Below are 16822 nucleotides of genomic sequence, written 5' to 3'. Positions count from 1 at the left end.
GAATTGAGTTTAGGTTAGTTTTAAGGTTAACCTGTGAGGTTAGTTTTAGGGTAAATGGTCAGGGTTAGGATATAAAAGTTCTAAAAAATGAATAGAAGTCAATGGAAAGTCCCCACAAGGATAGAGAAATATAGTAGGTGAGTGCGTGTGTGTGTGACTTAGCACAGGATTCCTTTCTAAATCTGCTGACATGAGTTCATTGGTGTGTTTGGGGTCATTGCTGCTGTAGCCCTGATGCACATAAAAATAAACAAAACAAAAACAAAAATTTGGAATATATTTCTTATTCAGTACATTTTCTTTCTTGCAGAGATGCAGCAGTCTGATTATTTACTAATAAAAAAGGGTAAAGCATTAACCTTTTAGGTGCTTCTGCTTTTTCTAGAAGCCCCTCCCCCTTCAAATATGACATGTTAAATAAATAACTGAAGGTTCAGAGCAAAAAGGATACAAAAATGGTATAATAATAGTTTCCAGTTGTTGGATTGTCCGTTTTATAGAAKTTAGTCCCCATGCTTCAGCATCATAGCAGTTCGGAGCAGAGGGTCAGCAACAGCGTCCAGAGGGGCGGCAGCAGCCAGGTGGGAGGCGGGGAGAGGRGGGAGCCTAAAGGCGAGGCGGTGTCAGAGGTGCAGGAGCACACCTCGTATCCGTTCTCGGCGTGGTCCGGGTGCACGTTGACTCTCGTCTCCGTGCTTTTAGCTTCCGTGTCTGGAGCGTCCGACTGCATCTCGGTGCAGAGCAGCCAGTCCTTCGCGATGAGGCGGGGGTAGCCTGCCTCCACCTCCATGTCGCTTCCCGGCACTCGCCAGTACTCCTTCCCTTTGAAGAAATAGGACGAGCCTTTGGAGACAGGAGGTCATAAGTTAGAATCATTGCCATCAAGAATGCAAAGGGTTAGAGTCTTGATGTTGCTCTAAGGGACATTTGTCTGAAAAAAGTAGAGGGGGTGTTRAAAACAGGTTGGGATTGCTTCATGTTGATTTGAACAAGATTATCTGTAATGAAACACAAACAAGTGTAAAAGCATCTGCCTTAGCGGTTTGCTGGCAGATAATTTCATGCGTAATGAATTAGGAAGAAATTCAATTGTAGAAATTAAAAAAAAATCTTGATCTGATTTATCATAAGAAAAAGGCTCACAGTGTAATTTTTCACTTCTGCCACATCCTGCAGAGTTATGTTAACATATTCCAGCCAGCAATTATGTTTGACAGCAATAAAATGGGGGGAAAAAACACTTGAGTAATACATGAAAGTAATTTTCTGACACAGAGTAGAGCACGATGTGAATTAAAGCACAACATGTATCCTACGGGTACATTTTATTAATAGTTTCTATATGTCCTACTTAATTTATTGGTTTTATTCCACATCAGTATGGGGCAATGGTGGGCAATCATGTGCCTGTTTGTCTATTTGTTAGCAAAATATCTAATGAACCACATGTTTTAATTAAGTTTCAGAACGAAATCACTAGATGGATTCAAAAATTCCACGACAGCCAATAAACCTAAGAGAATCCCCAAAATGGCTAGAAATCGACGAGTTTGAGAGATATTGAGTTAATATTTGGTGTGGTAGTAGCTGAGGGTCATGCCCAACACATACTCCAAGCTCAAAAAAAATCAGATAAGAGCTTTGTTTAAAACTGAGGTCTTTTTCTTTTGTCAAGAAAAGTTTATATTTTATAATTTACACAACTTGTCTAAAGAACAGAACTGGATCAGTGAATGTAGAAAATACATTTGGGTAATTCTGAAACAAAAAGTAAACAAAAATGCAAAGCCTTACGGGGGATTTATGCTTTCATTCAATATTCTATTGCTTTGTTACAGACAGACCCACCACCATGCCTTTTCTTGCACTACAGGGCACTTAAGTTAATTAGAGTRAGCCGAAGTACCAAATGGGTTTTGGCACTGTGTGCCCCTGGATGGAAATACCACCCTGTTGTTTGCCAGTAACTGATGTGATGAGGTGAATATTAAAGAAAATATTGAGTCAAAATGAGCTCTGATCTGAATCTAAACAGCTACACAGTGCAATTCTTGAAAACATTACTCCTGTTTGAGAAAAAAAAGTCTTTACAATCAAGTTCAAGGCGTATGTGCTGAATGATAAATTCAGTGAAGCACAGTTCAGCAGAAATTTGATGGTTTATAAAATCATCTATTTTCCAAAAGCTGGAACACAGATTTTGTTTTTAACTGTCCAAGGCTATCCTATTGAGAGAGACAAACAGACAGAGAGAGAGAGAGAGAGAGAGAGAGAGAGAGAGAGAGAGAGAGAGAGAGAGAGAGAGAGAGAGAGAGAGAGAGAGAGAGAGCCATTAACATGGGATAATATTGTCTCTCATTAATATGAGGCAAGAGATAAACAAGAGAAGGAGCCAAGTGAAGAATGTCCTCTCATTGGTAATAGCTCTGAAGCTCCCATTGAACAACTCAAGATCTGTCATTCTGTAGCTTTTGAGTGATTCATTTTTGTTCCAGCTTTGTGACTAAGAGCTGGTGCCCTTCATTTATATTTCCATCCTATYGCCTCAGAATAAAATGGCAAACACATCACACAAAACCTTTACAACAAAATTTTAAAATTGTTWAGTTAGCTCGTAAGGGAATATGTGGGATGTCCAGTGCTGTAGTCTAGTTTTTGGAAGTGTGTATACTGTGACCCTCACTTCATATTTTTTGAGTCACAACCATGACTTATAGCTTATTTGCATTCACACAGTGCACGGTATTTATTTTCAAATGCAATGTATCTTTTTTAATGAATAAGAWTGTGAAAAACACAAAACTTTGTCCTTAAAGCAACTAATAAGTTTAGATTGAGATAAAAATTATTGACGTAACTGAAACAAAATTGCCAAATATAAACTATTAACACACATTGGGTAAGGTAGACTGATGCAACAAAGGTAATCTGTTATTATTAATTCATCTTTAAGAGTTTTTCAACTTACCACCACATTATTATGACCCCCACATGCAAAGTGCGGGTCATGTTGTTTTCGTACTGTTTATTTTGTTTCCCTTTTATTTTTTCAGAGTTTTGCGATGAACCCCATATTTCAAGTGGGGGCGCCATTTCAAGAGTTGGTGTCTGGACATACAAAAATGCTTGRAGCTCTAAAACTATTTAACATACCACATTTGACAACCCACATATCACKTTTGAGCTTACTAATGTGCATCTAGCCCATTATCTGCAGGCCATAGCCTTTTATTGATTGACAGTATAATCTTGAGAAAACACTGGCAAAGCAATAAAACCACCTGACTAACACAAGTTCAAAACGCCTCTTATTAACAGCAGAATATTTAAGTCCTGTAAACTTTGAGTTAAAATCTCTGTTTTCTTTCTTTAGAAAGAAAACACACAGAGACACCCCCCCCCAAAAAAACAAAACAAAAAAAAAACAAAGAAAAAAAAAAACACCAGCACTAAAATCTGTGATCATGAAAAGATCTGAGCAACAGCTAAGATTATTATTTGATTGGCCTCCTGAAGTGCCCCTGTCCTGTCACTCATCTGTCCTTTGCCCAAGAGCAACGATGGTGGATGCAGTTCCACATCCAAACACTAGAGGCGCCAAAGAAACCAATAGAAAAGTCCAGCATGAATCAAGCTGACAGAAGTCTTTCTCTTTTCTTAAAATTTGAACAATCCTGTAGAAAATCTTTCAACTCATGATGGTTGGATTTTCTCACATGCTGTTTGTTTGAAAGTATTTTATCTATGTGCTGTAAAAATGCATTTGAAATTAATAAGGAGATTTTACTGTGCAAGCTTTTTTAAAATTACAAGTGCTTAAACGTGTGACTGGTTAAATATATACACCTTACCAAAACCAGCGATTTGTGTGCAAGGATGTTGAACAAAGACTTGGCCCCTCTATAAATATCGTGGCTCCTTACACAGAAAAATCCTAGATCCGCCACTGGTCTGGCAACATAAAAGGTGGCGATCATACAATTACCTCTGCATGTGTGTGTATGTTTGTGTGTCTCTGACTGTCTAACAAAATATCTTCATTCCAATAAAAATCTCAATGTAATCATCTATAACTGATTAACTTGRAGAGTCAACCCGATTGAAAATCATTGCTGCAGCTAATCAAACTTAGCTAACAAAAAAAAAAAAGGTACTTGGTTATCTCAGCTGATCTATGGCATTAAAAAGCATTACTTATTAAATATTTCTTTTTGTTAGACTTCTAGCCTCATAGACAGTTTTTACCCTCAAGCAGTCAGACCTATGAACAGAATTCTAAATGGGTTTTTATGCTACATTTTTCTTTACACATGCTTTCATTTTGTTATAGGTCAGTGTATCATTTTAATTAGTTTGAATTATTTATTGTTTAAATATTTATCACAGAAACTATGTCTTTGTTGGCTGAGTAACAGCCAGGGCAAAACCCAGTTCAGAGCCTTTTTATGTACACAGTCCTTAACCCAGACCAGTAAACCTCAAATTGAACATTAAATTGAATTTATTTACGTTGGTAGCTGTTTTAGACACTTAAATTGCCAAACACGTTGAATTAGTAGCTGCTTTTTTTTAATWGCCACAGCCAGAGCCAGCTTATCATTGGACATATCAGTAGCTGGCACTGGCAGAGAAATAACCTCCAGCTACCATAGTGGTGCCAACTGTTCAATAGTCTTAATTTTGTTCTTTTTACTGCGCCATAAGTTTATCCAGAGGAATTTCGCTGAAAGCYTCACACTGCCTCAGCTTGGTGGTCTTTCCTCATTTACTGCATCTGTTCTTTTCCTTGTGTGAATATTGTACCAAGCTTTTCTCAAAAAAGCTTAATTTGACAATACAATATTTAATGCWAACGACCCTGTTGCTGTTTCACTTGTTTATTCTTGACCACGATCATTCTCTGTTTAAGAGAAAGACTCAAAAGAAAAACTTTTTCCTGTCGTCGCTGAGACATGCAACCCCTCTTTTTTTTCCCCTCTCACTACAACACATCAGTTTCAGACCACCGCTGCTGGTGTTTTCCTCTTCGATTTAAAGCCCCATGGAAAATTAGGGAAAATTAGTCCATCGTCTGTCTGCGAGACGCCTGTTTGAGTTCTGAGACGAAGTGTGCTGACAGGGGAGTGAGGTTACAGTTAGGAGGAGGAAATGTGTTTCACACGCATTCYCACACGGAGCGCCTTTCTGCAAGCTTGTGTGAAATGGAATTCCACATAACCGCTGAGAAATAACCCCAAAGCACRGATTATTCCTCAGATTCATTGTTTTTCTGTGTAAATATTGTCACTTTCTCTCCTCATTTGTTGTGTTGCCCAATTTACCACCACAGCCTGAACTGTGTCCTGAACACTTCCTCACAAAGTGAGAACCAGAAATAATTGAAAATGCTCCACCAAACAAATCCCTCCGGTAATTTTAAATGGGCTAACTTCTCATTCCCCCCAACTTCTTGTTCTTTCCAGTGGGGATAAAGAAGAGAACCCTGAGAAAAATGCAAGCYTGGTAAATTATATTATTTACTTAATCAGGTAAAACTTTAGCCCATCGAGCACACAGTGGAATAAAAATGAATAATTCCTCACGGTGCACTAAATGTCCTTCTTCTGAGGACAAGCTGTGACACGAGTTTCTCTCAGCAACCATCTTGTCCTGTAAAACTAGGTCAAACAGCTTTCTCACAGATGACGGATGAAAAAAGAACACTCACCCTTTTTAATTGTTTGTCACCGTCATTTTAAGTCCAACTGCAAAGAATTAAACGTCACTTTTTCTCCACATCTTTTTTTGTTGTACTTTTTCTCAAAGGTTTGGAAAGTTTTTCAGTAAATTTCAAATTACCCTTTTTAGTCTAATAACATGCTTTCCCCCCTTAAAATAGACCAAATTTAAGTTAAGGGCGGTTAATTACAGGTAAATTTGTTAGTTTCTAAATAAGAACTAAAAATCTTACTACTAACATACAAAGCTCTTACCAACCAAGCTCCATCATATATTAAACATCTTATTGCTCCATACTTTCCTAACAGAGCACTTCACTCTCAGACTGCAGGTTTACTTGTGGTTCCTGGAGTTTCTAAAAGTAGAATGGGAGGCAGAGCTTTCAGTTATCAAGCTCCTCTCTTGTGGAATCAACTTCCAGTTTCTGTCTGTGAGGCTGAAACTCTGTCTACTTTTAAGATTAGACTGAAGACTTTCCTTTTTGATAAATCCTATAGTTAGACTTAGGTTTCCTGAATTATTCTTCATTTCTGCTGCTGTAGACTTAGACTGCTGGAGCACAAACTGAGCACATTTCCTCACTCTGCTGTTGTCTTCAGTCTCTCTTCTCTAAATGTTTACTGTAATTATTTATATCAACATGTTTTTTTCTTTGACTCTTCCAGAACAAGGTGCACCTGGACCAGTTCTTCTGTGTTTACCTGTGTCTCTTTCCTGTCCCCCAACCCAGCTGGTTGAGGCAGATGGCCGACTGTCCTGAGTCTGGTTCTGCTGGAGGTTTCTTCCCGTTAAAAGGGAGTTTTTTTTTTCTGTCCACTGTCACCAATGTGCTGCTTAGGATGGGAGACTGCAACAAATTGAAGATTCAGTACAGTCTGCTGGCTATATATAACTGAATTTAAATAAATAAATAAATGTAGGCATGTATGTATGTATATCTTTATATATATATGGGTATGTGTATATTTTTATATATGCCCTCTATGTATTTATCCATTTATTTTTCAGGTGAGTGGACAGATGTTGGGTGTGTGGTCCTGTGTTTTGTTGGTGTATATTTAATATACTTCTAATCGCTATTTCAGTTTTTCTATCTTTCTAATTACTTCTCTCTCTCTATTTTCTCTTCACAAAAAAAATCACAATGGTGTGGAGAGGATGGCTATAAGGGGAGAAGGGAGGCCATCCAAAAAAAAGGAAAGAAAAAAAGGATGGGAGACTGCAACAAATTGAAGATTCAATGCAGTCTGCTGAATTTAAATAAATAAATAAATAAATAAATAAATAAAAACCTAAGACTAACCTAAAACCAAGTCCAAGCCAAGAATATATAGCAAAAATGACGTCAACTCAAAAATGAGAAAGCAACCCAAAGATTAAAACGTAAACCAAGAAACAACGTATTTCTATACAAATCATTGCAACCTTAGATGCACTTACATACCCAGAGGTTTCATACAGTTCTGTGACTACAAAGATGGGTTTAATATGGGCTGAGGAGGGTACACTCCAGCTGTCCCTTTTTTCATTTTATTTTTTGTAACAAACCATTATTGTATTTTCTTTTTGCTACCATGTCACTTTTCTCTCTCACCCCACCCCCCTCTGTCTCCCTGCCTCTCTCCCTCCCCGTGCCCATGTCAATCTCTTTTTCTTGTCCTTTCATCTGGAGCTGGTGAAACAAACAGAGAGCGTGCTTTGATGTGGCTCCAGTTCCCAGGCCCCATGATCTGTCCATGTGCATTTGTGCGTGTAGGTTCACCCTTCCAGGCTCTGTGGTGATAATGGCTGGAGGTGAAGCTGACTGAGAACCATGCAATTGACTGGTCTTTTCTCTCTGTCTCTCTCTCATTTTGGCACTCTTTTTCAGTAGCGCGCACACACACACACACATGCTGCTACGCTCATCAAAGAGCTCTGAGACCTCAGAGTTTACAAGCTCAGTCAATACAACACAGCCCACAAAAACACCTGACAGGGAAAGAGCTTCCTCACATGCACATGGCCTGCAGAGAAGTTCAGGGACACCTTGGCTTCCAGTGTGTGTTAAAACCAGGTGGTGTGCGCGCGGATGTGTGTGCATGGGGTTATTTCCGAACATAAACCATCCTTGAGCATCATCCAAATCCAACCTACAAACCAAACATCATGCTTCCATTCATCCATCAGAAATATTTAAACATCATTTGATTACTTTTCTTGCACGGGATCCAATGACTGTATCTGTCATGACCTTGGTACAGTGGGAGCTGCGCAGCGTGATTACACTGGGCGAGCTCCAAGGTTTGAGTGTGTCTGAATATCTGAACGTGAAGCAGAATGCTGACAAAAAAAGTGCAAGTGTGCTATGTCAAAAAATTAAAACAGATAAAGGTATGAAAAAACACGTCTGTTGGCACAAAAACTCCCCTAAAACCAAACGCTCTAATCAGCACATTGCAGCTACGCCAAAGAATCATGTGAACTCATTACATATGAATAAATAAACTGTATGAACGATAAAAACAGCTTTTCTCAGGTGAAATGTTTTACCATCAGAGACGAAAGTTRATTGAAACTAATGAAAATTTCAACAGCTTTTTACGCTGTAAGATTATTGACGAATATCAAACTTTTTAAAGTTTTTCTCAGCACCTCTCTTCAGAGTTTTACTTTTTAATAATCCAACAGGACATTTAATCTYGAGAAACTGTATGTCTTTGTAACGTAAACCCACCGTCAGACCACCTCATGGCATCATCCAGTTGGGAGGGCAGCCCCTTCCAGAGGACACTGTCTTTAGGGAAGCCCAGGTCCATTCGTCTCAGGTGGTCGTCGTAGCGCCAGTATTGTTTGTCCTTGAAGAAGTAGGTTTTGTCGTTATGCAGCCAAACGAAAGCTGCGTCCACCCCCTCCATGGGTAGGCCAAAGTCACTGATTGGACGAGGGTAACCCTCCTCCACGTTGTTGTCTTTAAACACCCAGTATTTTAAGCCTTAACAAAGAGGACACAGAGGGACATGTCACAAAAAAATGTTCCAAGTCTGATTCACTTCTTAAAATATTCTATTAAAGATAAATTTTAAGATGTTAGAAAATAGGTTCACTTTGAGAAGTATATTGAAACTCTTTAACCAGATTATTTTTTTTGTAATTCAGGTACTGTATGTACTGTATTTCACACATTTGGAGTTTGGAAGRGGTACCTTTAAAAAACACTATTTTGTGGTCCCCGGGTCTCTCGTACACGGCATCAACACTGTCCAGGTTGGTTGGGAGACCCCTCCAGAAGCGATGGATCTGTGCGGGACGAAGAGATACCAGGTGCTTCTCTCTTGTTAGCCGCCAAAAGTACTTTCCTGTTAAAAAACAAACAAAAATACTGAATATTACAGTTTGTCTCTTGTTAAAGGAGACATATCATGTTTTTAAATCCTTGTTTTTCACATTTAAATCATTCAGTTGGGGTCTTTAGAAAGTGAAACTGCAATGCTTTGGTCTGAATTCCTCCTTATTGTAACTCCACAAGCCCCTCTTCACCRCTTTTTCAAAGCGTCTCAGATCAACCTGTTTTGAGGCTGTCTCTTTAAATCTAAACGAGGCGCTTCACATCCCGCCCCCCTCCAGCTTCCAGACTGGTCCATTCCAGTTTGATAAAATGGTTTACGACTATCTAGCGAAGCAGAAACGTTTTACTTACAAATTAATTAAAAGACGTCAACAACAAAAGACTTGCCCATCCAACCTTGCTGGAGCCAGAGTCTGACCCAGAGCCAGGGGAGAATGAAGGCGAACAAATTGTAGTTGGTAAGTCCAGACCTTATTTATCAGTTCCATTGCAAATACTGTGATGTAATAGTTTAGAAAACATAACTGAAAATACAAAAAACTGAACAGATTCAAAAATATGACCCAGCAGAATATAAAGATACGTATCTACGCAGCTCAAGCAGAAACTAATTTAAACTTTTCTGCACTCCTAGAGACTCCAAGTACACAACAAAATGTATTTAGTAGTTAATAAAGTGGATTTTGCATATGTTCCTTTTAAGTACACTTCAAGATAATATGCATGTTTCACAGAATTGGAAAAAAAGCACATGGTTAATTTTAAAAATGGGACACTGATTGACCTAACAACAGTTATACATTTACCCACATACAGCATGTTATAAAGCAGCTTGAACAAAAAGTAACATCTACTGTACGTATATCTGTATTATTTCACATGTCTTCTAAACCAAAAACAAATTAACTATGTGCACCGATGCATAAACTTTTAATTGCTACATTAAAAACACAAGAAGGTCTTTCAAAAGAAATGCCAGCTAAAGTCTGTTTCTTGTTTCCGTTGTCAGCAGGAAGCTTGGGGTCACCTCCGGAGGACAAGCATGAAAGACTGATGTAATTTTTGGGTCGTAGTCTTTTGGAGRGCAAAGGCCTCAGTTGGGTGTCTGTGCCCCCCCGTCCTTCAACATTTCTTTATGCTCCCTTTTACTTTGGATTTTCCTCTATCCCTGCTTATTTAGTGCTCCATCTTCAMGGGGTCATCCTCCTCCATCTCACTCTGTCCTCAGCATGCCCTCTCCTTACTCCAACCACCTCCATATATCTCCTCTTTAGCCGCCTCCCCTTTGTCTTTTCTACTTGTTTAGCTTGGTGCCTGTTCCGATTCCCACACTGTTGTGTAGCTTTGCGTCTGTATGTTTCCATTTGTGCCGTGGTACCTTTGAAAAAGAAGGCCTCGCCGCGTATCTGGGCCACTGCATCAAAGTGACTGGTGCATCTGTCTGGGGCATCTCGTGCTAGCCTGAGAGAGATGTCAAAAAGAAGCAGAAGCAAGAAAAAAAACTTAATAGCTGCAAAAAAGGTGATAAAAAACGGTCAAATGGACATTTATGTTCAATCTCAAATGTATTTAATGTTGTTCCAGTGCTTTCAAAACCTTTAACATGCTTTTATCGACCCACATTTTGTTCCGGATGATCCACATGTGCCTGTGCATGAATTAGTGATACCAGCTTAAACTAAAGAGAAGGCCCTATCAGGCAGCGAGATCCCTGGGTGCATTAGTCCCCGGGGGTTTTGAAGTGATTTAAAGCTCTGACGTGGTCTGCCTGCCAATGATGAAGCTATTACCGCCACAGGGCTGAGAGTGTGAGCCCGCCAGCCCTTATATTACCAACAAGGGTCTCTATTCAGAGCTCCATTAAAACTACATCACTGCCCAGTGGACAGATTGGTGCCCTTGTCACAACTAATCTAGCTTCCCCACTCATCGAGTTGCGATGAAGTTAACAGGAAGTAATTAATAAGGCCAACAACGGTGTGGAAGCTGGAAAAAAAAATGAAGGTTAAGTATTTGGGAAATGACCTGTTACTACATCCCATTGTTGAGTTTTAGAAGTCCACCAAGTAATTAGTTCCTGAAAGTTTTACTCATGAGGTWTTCTGCTAAAAGACAGACAAAACAAACAGGGCAGCTACACGATTGCTCACCTTGAACAACAAACCACCAGGTAGACACTTCATTTAAGTTTCTGTATTGACAAAACTTCAGCTTGAAATGAATAAAAACCATACAGTAAAAAATGTTAAATATTTGATTTTGCAAAAATGTCTACACCTGTTTGCTTTTGCTAATTCAAGCCCCCCAAAATAACCAAACAGCACTATTTGTGCGTCCTGAATTGACCTGGAAAACCAAAATTGCAATTTACTTTCATTGACATTCCTGTCTGCTGCTCTCTCCACGCAGTGTCAAGCTGAATTARATTTTACTAACTGAATATTGGAACGGGTGGATTTGCACCTGGACTTCTGCATTTCAGCTAAAACGTCTTATCAAGGCTGTGGAAGAGGCTTAACGTTTGAGCATTATCAGAAAAGAAGATCTATTTTTTTTATTGTAGGAGAAAGATGAAGAGTAATCCTTTTATACTTACAGGACAGTGGATCTGTTTTCAGGAAGATCAAGAAGAACGGGCGGCTCAGGGGTCTGGGAGGGGTTACCTGGTTGATTTGTGTGAGACACAGAGTCTCTGACACCTACAGAATAACGATACATACTCAGTTATTTTCTTTTATGAACCGTAATTCTTAGTTATGTCGTCTTTTCTTTATGCCTTAATTTACTATATTCTCTCATTCTTTTCCTTTTAAACAAGCTGTAAACTGTTTGCATCTCTCTTTCTTTTGTTCCTCATGCTGACACTTCCTGTCTAAAGGCAAGGTGTAATAAGGTCACATTCTAAAGCAAACTCCAATTAACGTCTTTCATGTTTTAATTAAATCAGTATTCATGCTTTATGGAGTTCATCAGCTGCAGGTTCCTGTGCAAGAAGGCCTCCGTACCTCAAGTTTCCTGAGCCACACATACACAAATATTCCTCGCAGCACCAACGAACACATAAAGACAGAACAGGCTCATAATTCAAGGCCAGAAGAGAAGGATGGTATATAAGCACCTGAGTGTTGGAGAAATTATAAATTTGGCCCGCATACATAAAACTCTTAATAACAATGACATTCACTGTATGACCAGTGGATATTACCGGGTTTTCTGAAATTCAAAGAGTGTTATTAAAGCATTCATGAATTAAACTGACTTAACCTCGTATGTGTTGTTACTTCCAAATTGTTAAGGTGCCCTTTAGAGCTTCATTTTAAGCAGCCTTTTCTCAGTACCAAATACAAACATCAAATTCATTTTAGTGATAGCATCTTTTTTGATTATATTTATTGAGAATGCACTTTTTTTCTCAATTATATGAAAAACACTCATACAGACAATTTTAGGCTCTAACAATACTTAGATTATGTTTTTGTTATTTATATGTGCTAGTTTTCTAGAAAAATGGGTGGCTGTGACAGAGTTTGGGTAGTTGTCCTGTAACTGGTGGGTTGCCAGTTCAGTCCCCCATTTCATCCATCTCAGTTATTGTGTCCTTGGGCATGACATTTCACCTGCCTGTATGGTAGCCTAGCCTCTGTCAGTCTGCCCCAAGGCAGCTGTGGTTACAATGTAGCTTACCACCTTAAATGTGTTTATCAAAAGGTGAATGGTTAAAGTGTAAAGGTCTTTGTAGTCACTAGGGACATGATAATATTCTATATAAGTTCAGTCCATTCACCAGTCCAAAAAAATCTATTTYCACAGACTGAAAAAAAGAAGAAAAAAATCCATTGAATGCTGAAATACCCTAATCATGCCACTAGATGGCAATATCAGTGACAACATTGGCTCTTTAATCTACCATAGAAAGAGGTTCTAAACAGTMGTTGCTATTGTCTTTCTGTTGGAAACAGTTCACCCTTCTTCTAAATTATTAACKTTTTTCTCATATGACCAACATGTAACAGCAAGAGTTAAGTGGCCACATGCTCATTCATACCGTAGAGCTGCCAAACACGAACTTTGTCTTCGTAGGGTAGATCATATTTCAGAGGGTCTCCCACAGGACCTTGGTAGTACGGTCTCATGATGGACTCTATGGCCGAGGTGTGGACCAGGCCGATGGCGTGACCGAACTCATGAACTGCAACCGCAAACAAATCCATCCCATGGGAGTCTGGGAAAGACAAAATGAAACGGAGTCAACAAACCACAGTGTGGTGGAAACCGTGACCATAAAAAATGGAGAAGGGATTACATATTGTAGGTGGGGTTTTATACTTTAACTGTAACAATTGTTTGTTTCTCTTTAAACTCAAGTATTTAGACCTTTCCTATTAGTGAATGTTCACATGCTTTCATATAATAGATTGGAGGCAACCTGTACCTATTTTAATTTGATGGATGTAATGAAGAAAAATGGTGTATATTGAGTTTCATTTAGAGCAAACTGACAAAACAAGCATTAGGAAATGTTGCAAAACACTCAAAACAGACTGGTCATCTTGTGTGTGTTTTTGTTTTGTTTAAATTAATTTTTTTTATTGTGACCAACAGCTTAGTTTGATTGTCAGGTTCAAGCACACGCAATGAACTCCTTAGTATAATCCATAATGACAATGACCTCTCAGCTCTAAGTATGCATTCTAAATTGATCCTCTTCAGGAATTTTTCATCTCCTTTTGAAGCAATTAAAGAGGTATGACAGCTCAGAAAACCGAGTACAGTCAGGGATATCTAGAGTAAAAATGTCTGAGATCCTCAGCCGCCAGTCAAAATCCATTCACAGAAAGACACCTACCGAGGCCACAGGCTCTTAGAGCACCTTCCCTTCTTGTTTGGCCAAAAACATGAAAAGAATCCTCTGAAACTCCTTGTCTGAGTCTGAGAAGCAACATAAAACCTTGAGCTTGGAGACTCGGATTTGCAAATGTGTGAAGAGCTAAACACATGGCGCAGAGCTGGCTTAGAGTTCCTGAGTGGGATGGCTCAAGTCAGCATTTAGTTAACCTCGGGRTGGCTTCAGCCTGGGACATGCCGTCACGCTTACAGTATTCACCTGGGGTATCCAGGAGACAAACGCCGACTCTAATCTACAGAAGCACATGGTGCAGGTGAACAAAGGGAGGATAAGGGACAGAGGCCGGGGGGCTCAGTGCAGAGGCTCTACCATGTCATGGTATTTATGGCCCGTGTGAAACTGGCAGAATAGATGTGACGCCCGAGGACAGGGTCGAAGCAGGGAGAATCGTGCGGATGAGCCAGATTTGTTTTGGAAGCCAGGGAAAGATAGAGAGACAAAGTAGAGTTTTGTGTAGCTCTGAAGTCTCAGAGGCTCAAGCTTTGTTCTTCCAGACACACCAGTGACCCATTAAGTAGCTTTTTTATTAACTCAAATGTGCTTCTTTCATGGTGCTGAGAACAGACTAAAAGCTTCAGTCACTGTAGCTTTTTTACATGGTCAGAGGGAGACCCTCTCAATAAATTATTATGTAGATTCATCTAGATTTCATACAATGCAACAACAACAAACTTGTTTATGAATTCTTTTARGCTGCAGATAAAAATAAACAAGGCCTCAGTAGCTGCGTTTCCATTGCAAATGTGTGCAAAACTTTGTCGATTTTCTGTTAATGTTGACAAAACACAGTTTCACAACTGTAGTGTTTCCATTAAGTAAGAAATGCTATTAAAGTCACGTGTGAATATGTTTGTTCTCGCAATAAGTCATTACAAACATGGTGGCAATGGATGTAAACACATAGCATTTTGCTACCACGACACTAGCGCTCATCATCAGAGGAGACATTGGTGTCTTTTATCGAGGCTTTCCAGCGACCAGTCCCTACTTGGGAGCGACTACGTATGCTGTGTTTTTGGGAAYTTGTAGTCGGTGAGTTTACTATTTAATCTTACTACGTCTGTGATATTACTACTACTTCTACTTCCTGTTGTCTTCTTTGTTGTCGTCTTTTTCTCCAGTAGAAACAGCCGGTTGTTGATCACGTGACTCCCGTGATGCGAAAAAAGTGTTTCCATTGCAGTTTTGCGAAAAACACCAATTCCGATACGGCCGAAACACCACCTCATCCTTGCGCGAAAACATTTTGTCGAAAAACTATTTTTTTTCCTGAAATTGATGTGCTTCCATTGAGCAAATTTATTTTCGAAATTCTAATTTGTGCATTTTCATGGTCAATGGAAACGCAGCTAATATTTGCTYCAATTGTGAGAAATGCATATAATCAGGCTGGTTTCAATGTTTTTACAACAGAATTTTATTAATATGTTTCAATATGAGAGCACAGAAGTGGGGATATAAATCTAATCCACAAGCACATCTTTACAGCTGCACTGAGATTTAGAAATAGGAACTTAGTGTTGAGATGCACACAGAACATTTCTAAACCTGACCTTTTTGTTTCAAACTCCTGACCTCAGTTTTCAAAAATGAGTCTCCAAGATTCTTTTAGACATAAAAAAAAAGAAAAAAAAATCACGCGATGGAAAAATCTCACCTGCTTAATAACACTTTTGTCTAAGTCGGGGTAATGGTTTTGCAGGAGCAGATTGTGGGGCTGAGTGATAATTAATACATGCAATCTGCTGCCTGTCAAAGCGAAAACAAGACTTTCCCGACCTCCGCTCATTTGATCTCGCTGAYACTCCACCTCTCTCACTTCTAACAAATGCCAGTAAGAAACCTGCACAGCAGGGGTGGGGCTGTTCTACTAAACGTGCTGCTTAATTTCCTCCATTCAGCATCGTTGTACGCGTTTAGGAGATGAASTAAGCGGACCTGGATTTAGGGTCCCACTGAGAACAGTGAACCAGGAAGRGGGGGACTGGAATTAGCAAAGGCAATTATTCAGCTATGGATTTGTATGATAAGCTCTTTTTATATAAAGATGATTACATAGCTCTGCAATCTGCTGAAGCACTTTTTACCTTCTGGCTGACCTAACAAGGTTATATCTTTTCAATGGATTGTCTAAAAGAAAAGTTGCAAAGAACACACATTTAGGAAGCTGATAACTCCATGGGGTGGGGGAGTTGTGTTGTCTTAGAGGCAGGTTCAGATGTAAAAGCAGCAGATTTGCAAACGCTGATGACGTTGGGCGAGGATGTTAGATAGCAGCGAGGTSAGAGCGGCAGAGTGTGACGTGAAGAAATTAGGAGCTGTTTAATTAACGTCTTCCCCTGAGCTCCGGAGCGTCGGTCTGACAGCAACAGTGTGGCGGAGAAGGRGAACTCAGCAGCTAAACGAAACGTTGAAGTCCAGAAGGTGAGTGGAACTTTACTCCAACGCTACAAAAAGATCCTACAACTTTTTAAAAATAATTAATTGAGATCATTTTTTCTTCCGTATGTTTTTCGACACATCTCTCATTCTGCATTTTTTATGCTATTTTATGGATGTTTTCAAAATCCATAAAACTCCTCAAATATAATCACAAATCTTTTCTGCACTTTTGATCTTTTGTTCTGGTTCTGAATTTTTTTTTTTTTTACTATTTTGTGCAAATTTCAGCTTCCTTTTGCTTCTATTCAGCTGAATTAAACTTTTTAGCTATCCTTTTCACATTTTCTATTCTGTGAATTAACATTTTTGATTTTCTTTCAGCTTATTTCTGCTACTCTAAGCATTTTATGCGGTAACAATTTCTTTTACAGTACCCTTATTACCATGTAATTACAAGGTAATAAAAGTAATTAAATGTAATTACTACC

General features: G+C 39.1%; 1 protein-coding gene across 1 annotated transcript in view; it reads right to left on the bottom strand.

The window, feature by feature from the left end:
• Positions 1-259: 259 nt before the first annotated feature.
• LOC106513535 (matrix metallopeptidase 17a) overlaps positions 260-16822 on the bottom strand; it is a 78794-nt gene continuing 62231 nt past the window's right edge. Inside the window, exons 5-10 of the mRNA XM_014002414.1 lie at positions 13092-13268; positions 11643-11745; positions 10425-10507; positions 8904-9056; positions 8435-8692; positions 260-843 (exon numbers count right to left, since the gene is read on the bottom strand). Coding sequence (XP_013857868.1) covers positions 524-843; positions 8435-8692; positions 8904-9056; positions 10425-10507; positions 11643-11745; positions 13092-13268 — 1094 coding nt within the window. The 3' untranslated portion in view covers positions 260-523. The remainder of the gene's footprint in view (positions 844-8434; positions 8693-8903; positions 9057-10424; positions 10508-11642; positions 11746-13091; positions 13269-16822) is intronic.

Source organism: Austrofundulus limnaeus, unplaced genomic scaffold (genome assembly GCF_001266775.1).
Source record: "Austrofundulus limnaeus strain Quisiro unplaced genomic scaffold, Austrofundulus_limnaeus-1.0 Scaffold13, whole genome shotgun sequence".
Taxonomy (NCBI): Eukaryota; Metazoa; Chordata; class Actinopteri; order Cyprinodontiformes; family Rivulidae; genus Austrofundulus; species Austrofundulus limnaeus.
This window is presented reverse-complemented; position numbering and strand designations above follow the sequence as displayed.